Here is a 15,375-nt window from a genome sequence, read left to right as displayed (position 1 = left end):
TTGTATTTGTTTTGTTTTATTTTATTTTAGCACATATACAATTGAGAATTTACAATTGAGTGGTTGAAGGGAAGATCATCAGTTAATAGTGACTATTTTAATATAATTAAAAAATAATTTAGTATTTTAAATTAGTTTATATTTAAATATTTTCCACTTTTATTTTTATTTTAATTAAAATTTGACGTGTTTTTGTCAGTTTTATTAGGTTTTTTTATGTCTATTTGTTTATTTTATTTTATTTTATTTTATTTTAGCACATTTAGAGCTGCGGTGTAAGGGAAGATCATCAGTTAATAGTTTTTAATAATTAAAATATATATTTTAAAATTATTTAAAATCAGTTTTTAATTTAATATTTTTTAAGAGATTTTGTGATTTGTTTTTGTTGGTTTTATTAGTTATTGTTATTTTTAAATCAGTTTTTTTTTTTTTCAGTTTTTTTAAATTGTATTTTATTATATTTATTTATTCATTTTTTTAATTTTATTTTACAATTGAGAATTTAGAGTCCTGATGGACGGGAAGATTATCAGTTAATGACTAATAATCAATAAGTGACTATTTTTGTACAATTAATATGTATATATTATATATATATATATATATATATATATGTGTGTGTGTGTGTGTGTGTGTGTGTGTGTGTATATATCTATATATATATCTATATCTATATATATATATCTATATATTTAAATATATATTTAAATATGACTTGAATATTTATATGATATGATTTGAACAACATTTCCAAGATTTTTGTAATCAATTGACAATTTATAATTTTTTCTGTTAAAAATATTTATAATCACAATTTTGCGATTTGAATGTCATTTCCAAGATTTTTTTTTTATCAATTGATAATTTATAATTTTTTGACAATTTATATGACATTTTCTCCTTTTTTAAAAATCAATTAATAATTTATTTTCTGTGTTCTAATGTCAATTTACATCCAAATTCTAAATAACAAAAGCATTGTCCTCCAGGAAGTGATGTCATTTTGGAGGGAAATCAGCAGCACATCTGTGAGTGTCCTGATGTCAGTGAGTCTGATGCTCTTGTGTTTCAGTCTTGTGATCAATCAGCGTCAGAAAACACACTTCCCTGAGGAACGACAGCTTCTCACCAGCAGATCAGATGCTTCTGCTGAGGCGTCTTAAGAGAATGAAGCCTTAGATTGAAATACGAGAAGACTACGACTGATCTGATCTCTGAGATCACACAAAATACTTAGATTTTCTCTCAGAGAGGCAGAAACTGGCAGCAGATTACGAATACTGAGACATGTTTGTTTTTTCAGTTTTGTACACATATAAACAAATGGCAAACAAAAGAACACGGCACATTTCTTTTGACTACGATACTTGATTTCAGCTTGTTCAGAGTTGATTGCATCACTTTCTGTATTTGGTGTGTGTGTTTCTTCAAGTAATCGTCATATTTCATAACACTCCCAGTGCCTTCTAGAGCTCTTCTCTCACACCGAAGACACAGAGCCGTGTTTCAGACGGACCCGAGCAAACACAAGCGCCGCTGACAATCATCCAGTTCAAGTGTCCTCACCGCTGACACTGTTACTATGGAAACCAGCATCAGCATCAGCACCGTCTGTCTGAGATCAGCCGTAATGGTGAGTCTGATGTTTGAGAAAGTCGTCTGATCGGACTCGGGTTACTGTATCTGATCAAACTGATCCGACTTATCGTTTTCATAAAAATGAAGATTAAAAATCATAAAAAGCCCAAAGACTTACACTGACACAGTCTATCACTAGCCAAGCCTAGCAACTACAGTCATGCTAGTAACATGCTAATCATACTAGAAACATGCTTATCATGCTAGTAATATGCTAGCAACGTGCTAGTAAGATGCTAGTCATGTTAAAAAACATGCTAGCAACACGTTAATAACATGTTAATCATGCTAGAAACATGCTAGAAACATGCTAATCATGTTAGAAACATGTTAGCAACATGCTAGTGATTTGCTGATCACACTGGAAACAAGCTAGGAACATGCTAGTAACTTAATCATCAAAAACATGTTAGCAACATGCTAGTTACATGTTAATCATGTTAGAAACAAGTTAGCAACATGCTAGTGACTTGCAAGTCATGTTAGAAGCATACTAACAACATGCTAGTAACAAGCTAATCATGTTAGAAACAAGCTAACAACATGCTAGTAACATGGTAATAATGCTAGTAACTTGTTAATCATTTTAAAAACATGTTAGAAACATGTTAGCTACATGCTAATCATTTCAAGAACAGACTAACAACATGCTAGTAACTTACTAATCATGTTAACAATATGCTAATCATGCTAGAAACATGTTAGCAACATGCTAGTGACTTGCAAGTCATGTTAGAAACTAGTAACAAGCTAATCATGCTAGAAACGGACTAGCAACAAGCTAGTAATTTGTTAATCACACTGGAAACGAGCTAGTAACATGGTAATCATGCTAACATCTTAATCATTTTAAAAACGTTAGCAACATGCTAGTTACATGTTAATCACGTTAGTGACATGTTAATCATGCTAGCAACATGCCAATCGTTTTAAAAACATGTTAGCAACATGCTAGTAACTTGGTAATTATGTTAGAAACATGCTAGTTACTTGCTAGTCATGCCAGAAACATGCTAGCAACATGCTAATCATGCTAGTAACATGTGACTCATGTTAGAATGAAGCTAGCGACATGCTAGTAACATGCTAATCATGTTAAAAACATGATAACAACATGGTAATGCTAGTAACATGTTAATCATGCTAGCACCATGTTAGTAACATGCTAATCATTTTAAAACATGTTAACCACATGCTAGTAACATGTTAATCATGCTAGCACCATGTTAGTAACATGCTAATCATTTTAAAACATGTTAACCACATGCTAGTAACATGTTAATCATGCTAAAACATAATCATGTTAATCATGTTAGCGACAAGCTAGCAACATGCTAATCATGCTAGTAATGTGAATCATGTTAGAAACAAACTAACATGCTAGTAACATGTTAATCATGTTAGCGACAAGCTAGCAACATGCTAATCATGCTAGTAATGTGAATCATGTTAGAAACAAACTAACATGCTAGTAACATGTTAATCATACTAGCGACAAGCTAGCAACATGCTAATCATGCTAGTAACGTGAATCATGTTAGAAACAAACTAACATGTTAGTAACATGTTAATCATGTTAGCGACAAGCTAGCAACATGCTAATCATGCTAGTAACGTGAATCATGTTAGAAACAAACTAACATGCTAGTAACATGTTAATCATGTTAGCGACAAGCTAGCAACATGCTAATCATGCTAGTAACGTGAATCATGTTAGAAACAAACTAACATGCTAGTAACATGTTACTCATGTTAAAACATGACAGCGACATGCTAGTAACATACTAACCATGCAAGTAACATGTTGGAAAAATAGTTAGAAACATGCTAACTACATGCTAATCATGTTAGCAACATACTAATCCAATCTATCTATACAAAGTTTAAAAATTTGAGCGTTTACAGCTGCTTTAAACTTTCAGACTAGACTTTCTCAAGCTAACCTGGAGTTTGTCTTGACAAACCTTTTTTTATCTAGTTTTTATTGGTTTTCTTGAGATGTTGCTCACCAATGGATCCTCTGCAGTGAATGGGTGCCGTCAGAATGAGAGTCCAAACAGCTGATAAAAGATCACAATAATCCAGAAGTAATCCACACCACTCCAGTCCATCAGTTCACATCTGACAAAAGCTGAAACAAATACATCATTAAGAAGTTTTTAACTAAAATACATTAAGTTTATAATCCATAATGATGCTTCCTCCAGTGAAAAAGTGGTCTGGCCTGAATCCAGAGAGAAATCTGCACAGATCAAGCACCGTTTACAAGCCAAAACAGTCCAAAACAACAAACATGTGGTTGGATTTTGATGTGAGAGACAAAAGGAGATGGACTTTTTCACTGGAGGAAGCGTTATTATGGATTATTATGACGGCACCCATTCACTGCAGTGGAAGTGATGTCCTCAAGACATCACAGATTAGGACTGATGTCTTAACGAGTGGTTTTACATTTGCATTTCATTGCAGCATCTTCGTTCCATAATCACAATCATTTGATCCCCAATAACTGGCTCAGTAGACCTGAAATATGAAAATGTTGAGCATATGCAGCGTTTAATAGTTTGATAATCAAACACGTCTCCAAACAACTGATTATGTGTCACAGTCATGAGAAACATCATACCAATCTACATCAGACGAATCTACATCAGACCGTACCGTAATGAGAGACAACGTGACCAAGAGCCAAAACCAAACGTTTTTCATCTGTGATCGGGACTATTATGTGTTATTAAAAATGCAAACCAATTGAGACGACAGATGAGTAAAAAGGTTTTCAACAAAGTCCTACAAGTTATGGGTAAATCTTAATATCAGTAAATATAAAATAATATAATGTTTATATATGTGTGTATGTATGTGTGTGTATATATATATATATATATATATATATATATAAATATATATAAATGATATATATATATAAAGAAGTCTCTTCTGCTCATCAAGGCTGCATTTATTTGGTCAAAAATACAGGAAAAAACGGTACTATTGCAAAATGTTATTACAATATAAATGAATGTTTTTTATTTTAATATGCTTTAAAATATAATTTATTTCTGTGATGCAAAGCTGAATTTTCATGAGCTGTTACTCCAGTCTTCAGTGTCACATGATCCTTCAGAAATCATTCCAATATGTTGATTTATTATCAGTGTTAAAAACAGTTGTGTTGCTTAATATTTTTTGGAACCTGTGACTCTTTTTCTTTTCAGGATTCTTTGATCAATAAAAGGTTAAAAATAACAATATTTATTTAAAATAGAAAGTTTTTCTAACAATATACACTGCTGTTTAAAAGTTTGGGGTCAGTACATTTTTATTCTTTCTTTTTCTGAAAGAAATTAATACTTTTATTCACCAAGGATGTGTTAAATTAACATAAAAGGTGATAGCATAGATTTACATTATTTTAGTTTGTAATAACATTTTGCAATATTACTGTTTTTTTCCTGTGTTTTTGATCAAATAAATGCAGCCTTGATGAGCATAAGAGACTTTAAAAAACATTTAAAAGTCTTACTGATCCCAAACTTTGAGTAGTAGTGTATACTTTGTGTGTGTGTGTGTGTGTGTGTGTACGTGTACATACACATACACACACACACGTCTGGTTTATTATCTTTGTGGGGACTCTCCATAGGCGCAATGGTTTTTATACTGTCCACACTGTATTTTCTATCCCCTTACCCTAACCCTACCCCTAAACCTCACCCTTACAGAAAACTTTCTGCATTTTTACTTTCTCAAAAAATCTCATTCTGTATGATTTATAAGCTTTTGTACCCATGGGGACCACAAGCCGGTCCCCACAATGTAGCAAAAACAAGTACACACACACACAACCAATCAAAAGTTTTTGAACAGTAAGATTTTTTTGTTTTGTTTTGTTTTTTTTAAAGAAGTTTCTTCTGCTCACCAAGCCTGTGTTTATTTGATCCAAAGTACAGCAAAAACAGTAATATATATATATATATATATATATGTGTGTGTGTGTGTGTGTGTGTGTGTGTGTAAAATATAAAAAAAGAGACAAATTATTTCTTCAAATTTAATTTTAGAACATTTTATTACATTATATTTACCGACTTTTATAGCATTTTAATTACATGTAATATTTCAATTAAGTTGTTGGTGAAATATAAGCTGGACATTGATGGGTTTTAGTGCGATTCACCCTCATTAAATCCACAATATGGTGTTTTTTTGTGCTGTAAAAGTTGGCGTGATTAGAAAGAGGAGAAGACTGACGACTCCAGTCATAAAAACGATCCAAAACACAATCGTATAAAACAGCGTCTTTCATACGAAACCGTTCAAAAAAAGCCCATCAGATATTGAAATATGATTATTCACAGTTTCATCCCAGAGCTAAGTTTTCCTGGCGCTCTCGTGCCGGATGATCTTGTACGTGATCCAGTAGAAGACGTTGAAGATGAGGAAGGCGAGCGGGAAGGCGGCGCGCGATATGGTGTCGATCCTCTTCGCTCGGTCCACGAACTTCTTCCGGTTCACGTCCGAGTCTCTCAGGACGACCGGCGGCGGGTTTGCGTTCGTCTGCGCGTTTTTAACCGCCGTCCCGTCCTTCACGCAAGACGTGGTGGTGTATCCGGAGAAATGCAGTCGGTCGTCTTGTAATTCCTCCTCCTGTGAGTTCAGAAATAAGAGAAATCATTTCACACACTGAGCATGAAAGCAGCCGCAGGCCTGATGATTTTCATTTAATTATTGCTGCTGTTTAATGAGCCCGCAGCTCGTCTTCATCTTTGTCTCAGGTGTGGAGTCTTTCGAAGCTTCAGGTGCAAACGCTTTTGTCTAAAATTAATGGAGCGATAATCCTGCAATCCTTCTGTGTTTTGTGGCTTGTTAAAGGATTATTATTGTGTTTTTAGTGCCGTATTTAAACAGATTCATATTTAAGTTTGTTTTGATGCTAATGCTTTACAATACGGTTACATTTGATGACGTTATTGCATTGGCAAACATGAACTACACTGTAAAAAATTATGTTTTAACGTAAATTAAACTGTACATATTTCTGTTTTTCTGTCAAAATTTGAAGTTTAATTCATTGTTACTTGCTGTGTCTTTGTAATTACAGAAGACTAATAAAACAAATCATATGCACTAATTTTACTAATTTTATTTTATTTTTTTAGTTTTAATGGCACTTTTTATCCACTTTCATTTGTCATTTATATGTATTGATTTTAAAATATATGTTATTTGTAAATATATTTATAAAATAAAAAAATATATTAATATTTATATTATTATAATTTTATTAGCATTCCCCAATAATTATTTTATTTTTATTTTATCAATATAGTATAAACATCACCATCCACCAATCATTTAGAGGTGTTTATTTTAAAATATATTTACATATTTGTATTTTATTTCTATATATATTAATATAAAAAAATTCTTTCATATTATTTACATTTATTTTAAAGAATATATATTTTTAAATTTTATTTGTAAATATATTTATAAAATAAATATTTCGCTTTCATAAATATTTTAATATTTCACATGTCTTTTTTATGTATTGATTTTAAATGATATTTATTTGTGTATATATATATATATATTTTTGACATTTTTATTAGCATCTCCATTTGTGTTGATGACTACATTTTTTTTCTTCGTTAAGTATTTATCTTACTAAATATTTATTTATTTTTATTTTATTTCTAACTATATTTATAAAATGAAAAAAAGTATTCATATTATTTAAATATATTTTTTAAATATTTTTAAATTTTTATTTGTAAATATATTTCTAAAATAAAAATACAATTTCATTTGTTAATTATTAATTTATTTTATATTTTGACATTTTTATTAAGATCTCCATTTGTAATGATTTTTAATTATTGGATGATTTTTTTCCCCCCGCAATAATAGTTCTATTTTTATTTTATCAATATAGTATAAAAATCACCATCCACTTTCTTTATTTAGAAGAATTTATTTTAAAATGTATTTATATATTTGTATTTTATTTCTAAATATATTTCTAAAATAAAAATTCTTTCATATTATTTAAATTTATTTAAAATATATATTTTTAAAATTTTATTTGTAAATATATTTCTAAAATAAAAAAATACAATTTAGTTAATTGATTATTATATAATTTTTCTCCATTTCTGATGACAAAACAGAATTATTGAGAAACAAATCATACAGTAATTAAAAATACAGAAATTTTCTCAATATTTTATACAAGTTTATTTTAAAATACTTATATATTTCAATTTTATTTCTAAATATATTTCTAAAATAAAAAAAACATGTAATGTTATTTACATTTTATATATATATATATATATATATATATATATATATAATATATATAATATATATAATTTTGTTTTATTTTTTATTTTTACAGTATAATATAATATATCACCATCGGCTTATATTCTTTTTCAAATGTATTTATTTTAAAATATACTTATATATTTTTTATTTTACTTCTAATAATATTTATACAATAAAACTGTTTATTCTATGTTATTAAAATTAACTAAAAGTCATTTGAATGCATTTGTAAATATATTTTTTAATTATTTTTAAGTATATTTCCAAAATAGTATTTATATATGTGTGTGTTTATTTTATTTTATTTTATTTTATTTTATTTTATTTTATTTTATTTTATTTTATTTTATTTTATTTTATTTTATTTTATTTTATTTATTTATTTATTTATTTATTTATTTTTTACATTTTATCTCCATTTGTGTTCCAGAGACGAAATAGAGTTTGGCCTGAGTGGTGAGTAAGTGATGACAGATTTTTAATTATTGGATGATTTATTCCTTAAATGTTATTTTTGTCCCATTGGAGACTAATTTTAGCCCAAAATATGAGCAATTCCTTCATGTTTGCGAATAATTCTAGAGTAAACAAACGAAAGATGAGCATTTGGCCTCGGTTTGAGATGTTGAAGTAAGCGGAGTGGATTATTAAGCTCTTGATTGAGTGATTTGTAATTGGCTCTGGTCTTAATGTCTCCTCGTCAGGATGATGAAGCCGATCGTTTCAGCTGACGAGGCTAATGTTGTTTTTGTAGGATGTGGTTTGGCCTCCGGCCTTCAGACTAAAGATGCTTGAACATTGTAAAGCCACAATCAGAAATGTTGTGTTACGTGTCAGTGTTTCAGTACCTTTTGATTTCTTCTTTGCCTTCGTTTCAGACGCAGAAACTCCTTCTGTTGTCTGGAGACAAAGTTGACGCCGGCGTATTCCAGCAAAGCGGCGAAGACGAACAGCAAACACACCGCCATCCAGATATCGATAGCCTTCACATAGGAAACCTAAAACACACACGGCACATGAGTAAATGACGAAAAGCTATATATATATATATATATATATATATATATATATATATATTCATTTATTGTCTTCATATAAAATATATGTGTATTCTATATATATTTACTATTTAATTGTAATTTACTTAAATTATTAATTAAAATAATACTTTTTTATTTATTTAACTAGACCTTTTATAGTTTATTTTAATGTATTTTTATTTATATATTTTTATTACAGTTTCTTTTATTTATTAAAATAGTAACAGGATGTTTTTATTTTTTTAGAAATATTATTTTTAGAATATATTAGTAAAATAAAAATTATCAATATTATTTTCTATTTATAAAATACAAACAAACTAAAACAAATTAAATTTATAAACTAATAGCACTAAAATTAAATCAATTAGTTTTTACTACAACATTTGTGTGTGTGTGTGTGTGTGTGTATATATATATATATATATATATAAATAAATAAATAAATAATATTATTATTATTATTATTATTATTATTATTATTATATATAAATTGTTAATTAAAATACTACTTTATTTAACTACAGTTTTTTGTTTATTTGTAATGTGTTTTTATTTTTAATTAAAATTTCTTTTATTTATTAAAATAGTAACAGGATGTCTATATACATTTAAAACTTTATATATAATTTTTATTTAAAGAAAAAAAAAAAAAATATATATATATATATATTAAACAATATAAAATATTATTAACAATATTAAACAATATAAAATTACAATTATATGTATCATTTATATATATATATATATATATATATATATATATATATATATATATATATATATATATATATATATATAAATATAATAAATATTATTTTTAGAGTATATTAGTAAAATAAAAATTATCACTATTTTTAATTGATAAAATAAAAATAAAATCATAAATAAATTAATAAATTAACAGCACTACAATTAAATCAACATAATTTATCTATAATACCTTTACCTATAATTTATATATATATATATATATATATATATGTATATGTATATACATTATTATTAAAATAATACTTTTTATTAATTTAACTATATCTTTTTTAGTTTGTTTTATGTATGTGTGTGTGTATGTGTGTGTGTGTATATATATATATATATATATATATATATACACACACATACACATACAATTTTATTTTCTATTTATGAAATGCTAATTAAATCATAAAGAAATTAAAATTAAATCACTGTAGTTTATTTTTTTAATAAATATTACTTACTATTACTACAACATTTGTGTGTGTGTGTCTATCTATCTATCTATCTATCTATCTATATGTGTGTGTGTATATATATGTAAGAAACTACAAGTTATGCATATGCAGATTATTTTTTCGGTTCTGTTCATTTTTATTTATTTTATCTTGCAGTTATTTTAATTTAGTCAATATGTAAAATAAATCTAAATTATATTGCAGCGATTGCATGTTATTTAAAATAAATGGTGTAACGTCATACATATGTGCTGAATATCAGCCATTAAAAACATCCCTATTGTCTGACCATTAGCCTGTTAATAACAACACGCTCACAAACTCATTATGGAGTGTTTTTTATCTAATGAGTTTGAGACTGACAATCAGTTCACTGATGTGAATGAGAGACGTTACGCGTGAAAGGGAACAGAAATATGAAATGGAAAGAGTCTGGACTGAAAACAACAAAAGCTGAGAACACAATTATCAGGGCGATTAGCTTTTTTTGTGCCGTAACCCATAATGCAAATTACCTTCGGCTGTAAGTGCTGCTTTTGAGACTGAAGAGGCTTTCGGGGCCTTATAACGTCACAAAAACATCCTCTAAATGTGACGCTGTCTTTAAAGCGGCTGTTATTTAACTCATTTCGGCCTCGTTTGATGCCTGTGTCATTACGTGAATCTGATCATCAGCATTATTTGTAAATGAAAGCGCTCATTACTAGACGGAGAATAATCCCATAATCCTGCAGGAGCTTCTAATGAAGGCTTTTCTCTCTGGATGAGCTGCTGTTTGCTCCACATCTCACTCAAAATGTAAATCAGACACTCGTTCGGTCTGTCTGACGCTCACTTTGACCTGATCTCAGGAGATTTAATGATCACAAACACAATGAACGTCAGCACTTAATACATACGTTAAAGTACATCTGATGTGTGAGTGAAAACGAGTGATAATTCATGCAGTTTTAGGCTGTTTTGGTTAATATAATCATTAGGAAATCAGTTTAGTTGAATTAGTTCAAGCTGACAGCCTGTGATACTATTTTAATATATTAAAATGTTGTAGTCAAAAATATATGAATAAAAAATAAATAAATAAATAAATAAAATAAATTTAAAAAAAAAAAAACACTGCTTTAAAATATTAAATTCTAGAATTCTATATATAATTTAAATAATATTAGAATAATATTAAAATATTATATAAAAATACAAGAAGTTGCTAAATCATAATTTGCCCAGGGCTTTTATTCAACTAAAACAAAATCCATACAAAACATTTTTGTTACTAAAAATAAAATAAAATACTGTTACTTGAAATGAAATAAAAAAATAAAAGAATTAAAAATAACATGAAATTAAATGAAATAAAAAATAAATGAAATCAAATCAAAATAAAAAGATAAAATATAAATACAATAATTATTTATAAAAATAATAATCTGCAAAATAAACTAATTTATGCTTTAGTAATTTATTAATTCTCTAATCCTACTGTAGTTTTTTTTTTCCACATGAAACATGAATAAAAGGGAAGTAAACACGGCAATGAATTTTAGATTTATTTTACATATTTATTAAATTAGAATTAGAGGGGGGAAAAAACAAAAACAAAAAACAAATGCAATCAGAATAATTTGCCCAGGGCTTTTATTCAACTAAAACAAAAACATTTTTGTTACTTTAAATAAAATAAAATAATTAAAAATGACATGAAATTAAATAGAAAATAAAATAAATTAAATTAAATAAAAATAAAATGATAAAATATAAATACAATAATTATTTATAAGTATAATCATCTGTAAAATAAACTGATTTAGTAATGCTTTAGTAATTTATTAATTCTCTAATGCCATTATAGTATTTTTCGCAAATTAAGAAATCTTTAAAACATGAATAAAAAGGAAGTAAACGCTGCAATAAAATTTACTTTTATTTTACACATTTACTAAATTAGAATTAGAAACTTTAAAAAAAAAAAAAAAGCGCACACAAAAAAAAAAAAAAAAAAAAAAAAAAAAAAACAGAATAATTTGCCCAGGGCTTTTATAAATGGCATGAAATTAAATAAAATAAAAAATAAAATAATAAATGAAATTAAAAATACAATTAAAATAAATGAAATAAAAATTCAATAATAAATGAAATTAAATGAAAATAAATAAAATTAGCTTTATTTTATTTCATTTTAGCTAGTTGCCATGGCATTTATATGTTTTGTTCAGTTTAACTAAACAAAATGACTAATCATGAATTGAAATAAAGCTGAAATAAAATAGAAAATGAAAATGAAAAACTCGTCACATTGTGAAAAAATGTCACATTGGCTAAACTAAAATAAAATCAGAAACTAAAACTACTAAAACTAAAGCAAACAAAAATCCAAATCAGAAAATAAAGAAACTCTTAAAACTAATCTAAATGGCAAAAACAAAATTACTAAAGTAAAAACAATACAATATATATTTATAATTCTAAATATTAACAAAAACTAAAACAGTATATCAGTGATACAAAATTAAAAAAATAAAAATAAAAAAGCACTGAATCTGCCCTGCCTAATTTTCACAATTCATTAATATTTGAATGGTTGATTAATAGCTCTATGTCAGTGTTCATGAACTGCTGTGTTGTAGTGACATGACCTTTGACCTCTGACCTTGGGCAGCGAGGCTCGTGATCCGGAGCTCTGCGTGGTCATGGTGAGGACGGTGGTGATGCCGAGAGCGACCCGAGCCGGAGCCGCGTCCATGTTGATCCAGAAGGAGACCCAGGACAGGATGACGATGAGGAGGCTGGGGATGTACATCTGGATCAGGTAATAACCCATCTGACGCTCCAGCAGGAACTTCACCTCGATGCACGTGAACTTCCCTGAACACACGCAAACACCTTCACTTACACAGCAGTACAGACGCATCGGATGCTCAAATGTGCATGTTGAGGGCATAGTTCACCCAAAAATCAACATGTGCTGGTCATGTTTTACAACAACATGCACTTATGAAGCAAGAAAACTAATTTCTGCTGATTTGCAAAAAAAGGCCTAATATTTGCTCATTTTATGATGTTGAGTTAAAAAATATCAATAAAAACGTCTAGTTTTTTCACAAAATAAAAATGATTATTATTTTTAGATATTATATATATTATTTTTATTTAATATTATGTATATGTATCAGATTTTATTTTATTTAAAATAAAATAAAAATGATTTTTATTTTTATATATTATATATATTATTTTTATTTAAAATTATGTATGTGTATCAGATTTTAGTTTCGTTTGGTTTGGTTTGGTTTAGTTTAGTTTAGTGTTCTGTGCAGTACTTCCTGTTTGGTGATTTATGAGAAAATTATAGGAAATAAAATTTAGCATTTTTTATATATATATATATAATGAGAATTTTAATTGTTTTCCAATTAAAATTCTCATTACTGTAATGCTTATGGACATTTTACCTATTATGGTTTTTTCTTTCTTTTTTTTATTTTTAATTAAGTTCTCCTCATTCTCAGTGGTTAATTTGCTTTAGATTAAAGGCTAGATTTTTCATAGATTTGATTTATTTTTATTTGATTTTATTTTATCTTATTTTATTAATAACAAAACAACATAACAACCAGTCAAATGTCAGTTTGGGTTTTAATGACAAAAAAGGCGTTCACCTTACAGTCTGCAAAGAAGATAAAAAAATATGTAAATAAATAATTAAAAAAAAACAAAAACAAAAAAATATATATATAAATAAATAAATAAATATATATATATATATATATATATTTTTTTTTTATTTTTTTTCATTTAATGTCAAAGAACTTTACATAAAGACATAAACATAAAGTTTATAAATAACTAAAACCGAGACCATTTGCAACCAAAAAAATACAAATACAAATAAAAAAAATGTTTGGTTTAACTCAGGGTTATTGTAGTTAACCAAAACTAAAACCATTAATTTTTTTTTTTTTTGCTTGAAATAAAATAAATGTTATCTGAAATACAATAAAATGACTTATTTTATTTTTTAATGGTGTGACCTGTGTTGTAGTGTTTGGTGCAGTAGCCCAGCTCCTTCTCGTCTCTGATGATGAACTGCGGTAACGTCAGGCCGTCGGCCACCTGAACCGGAGCTTTATCAAGCCACTCGAAGATCAGGTCGTTCATCGTGTAGCCGACTGGAGGAAAACATGAGCAAGATTATCACTAACTACAACAACTACAAAAACAGTAAAATTGTAATACCACAAATATTCACAGAAATAAACACTTTCAGTTATAATTGTATTTAATATTATTTATTTTAAGGTGAAAGACTAAAGGACTTAAAAAAATAGAAGCAGAATAGGCATATTTTAAAAATATTTTAAAAAAAAAGAAAAACTGACAAAAAACACAACAAAATAACTGAAAATAAAATATAAAAATAAAAAATAATTCAAAATATGAATTGATATCATAAAACTGAAAATAATTGAAAAACTGAAGTACAAAATTATAAAAACTCTACAGACATTTAAGCTACAAAAAATGAAAAAAATTAACAAAGAGCACAATAAAATGACTAAAACTTTTTAAATGGAAAATATAAAAGTAAAAACGACTTCAAAATATTAGTAAATATAAATTAACTAAACTAAAAATAACTAAACAACTGAAAATAAACTTAAAAAATAAAAGCTACATAAAACTGACAAAACTGCAACTTTAACTAAAATTAAAACAAATAATATAAAAATAAAAACTAATTCAAAAAAATGTATAAATATCATAAAACTAAAAATAACTAAACTGAAAACAACAAAAATAAAAACAATATACACATTTAAACAACAAAAAAAGAATAAAACTAACAAAAATGCACAACAAAATGACTGAAGTTTTAATAAAAAAATTTATTGAAAACACAGAAAATAAAATGAACAAATTAATATTAAGGATCTAATTAAAATATTAAACTAATTAAAATATTAAAAATATAATCTAAGCTTTAACACAAATTTTAAACTACCTACAATGTAACTAAACTGAAAATAACTGAAACATAATTTTTTTTTTAAATTATACTAAAAAAAAATATGTATAAAACTGACCAAAATGGTACAGAATGACAAAAATTTTAACTAAAATTAAAAAGAAAATATAAACAAATA

General features: G+C 26.9%; 1 protein-coding gene across 1 annotated transcript in view; it reads right to left on the bottom strand.

The window, feature by feature from the left end:
• Positions 1-5,694: 5,694 nt before the first annotated feature.
• Positions 5,695-15,375, bottom strand: part of glra2 (glycine receptor, alpha 2) — a 28,646-nt gene continuing 18,965 nt past the window's right edge. The window contains exons 6-9 of the mRNA XM_051118371.1: positions 14,263-14,400; positions 12,882-13,096; positions 8,823-8,972; positions 5,695-6,291 (exon numbers count right to left, since the gene is read on the bottom strand). Of these exons, the coding sequence (XP_050974328.1) occupies positions 6,016-6,291; positions 8,823-8,972; positions 12,882-13,096; positions 14,263-14,400 (779 nt within the window). The 3' untranslated portion in view covers positions 5,695-6,015. The remainder of the gene's footprint in view (positions 6,292-8,822; positions 8,973-12,881; positions 13,097-14,262; positions 14,401-15,375) is intronic.

Source organism: Labeo rohita, chromosome 9 (genome assembly GCF_022985175.1).
Source record: "Labeo rohita strain BAU-BD-2019 chromosome 9, IGBB_LRoh.1.0, whole genome shotgun sequence".
Taxonomy (NCBI): domain Eukaryota; kingdom Metazoa; phylum Chordata; class Actinopteri; order Cypriniformes; family Cyprinidae; genus Labeo; species Labeo rohita.
The sequence above is the reverse complement of the archived record's forward strand: the minus strand, read 5'-3'. Positions and strand labels throughout refer to the sequence as shown.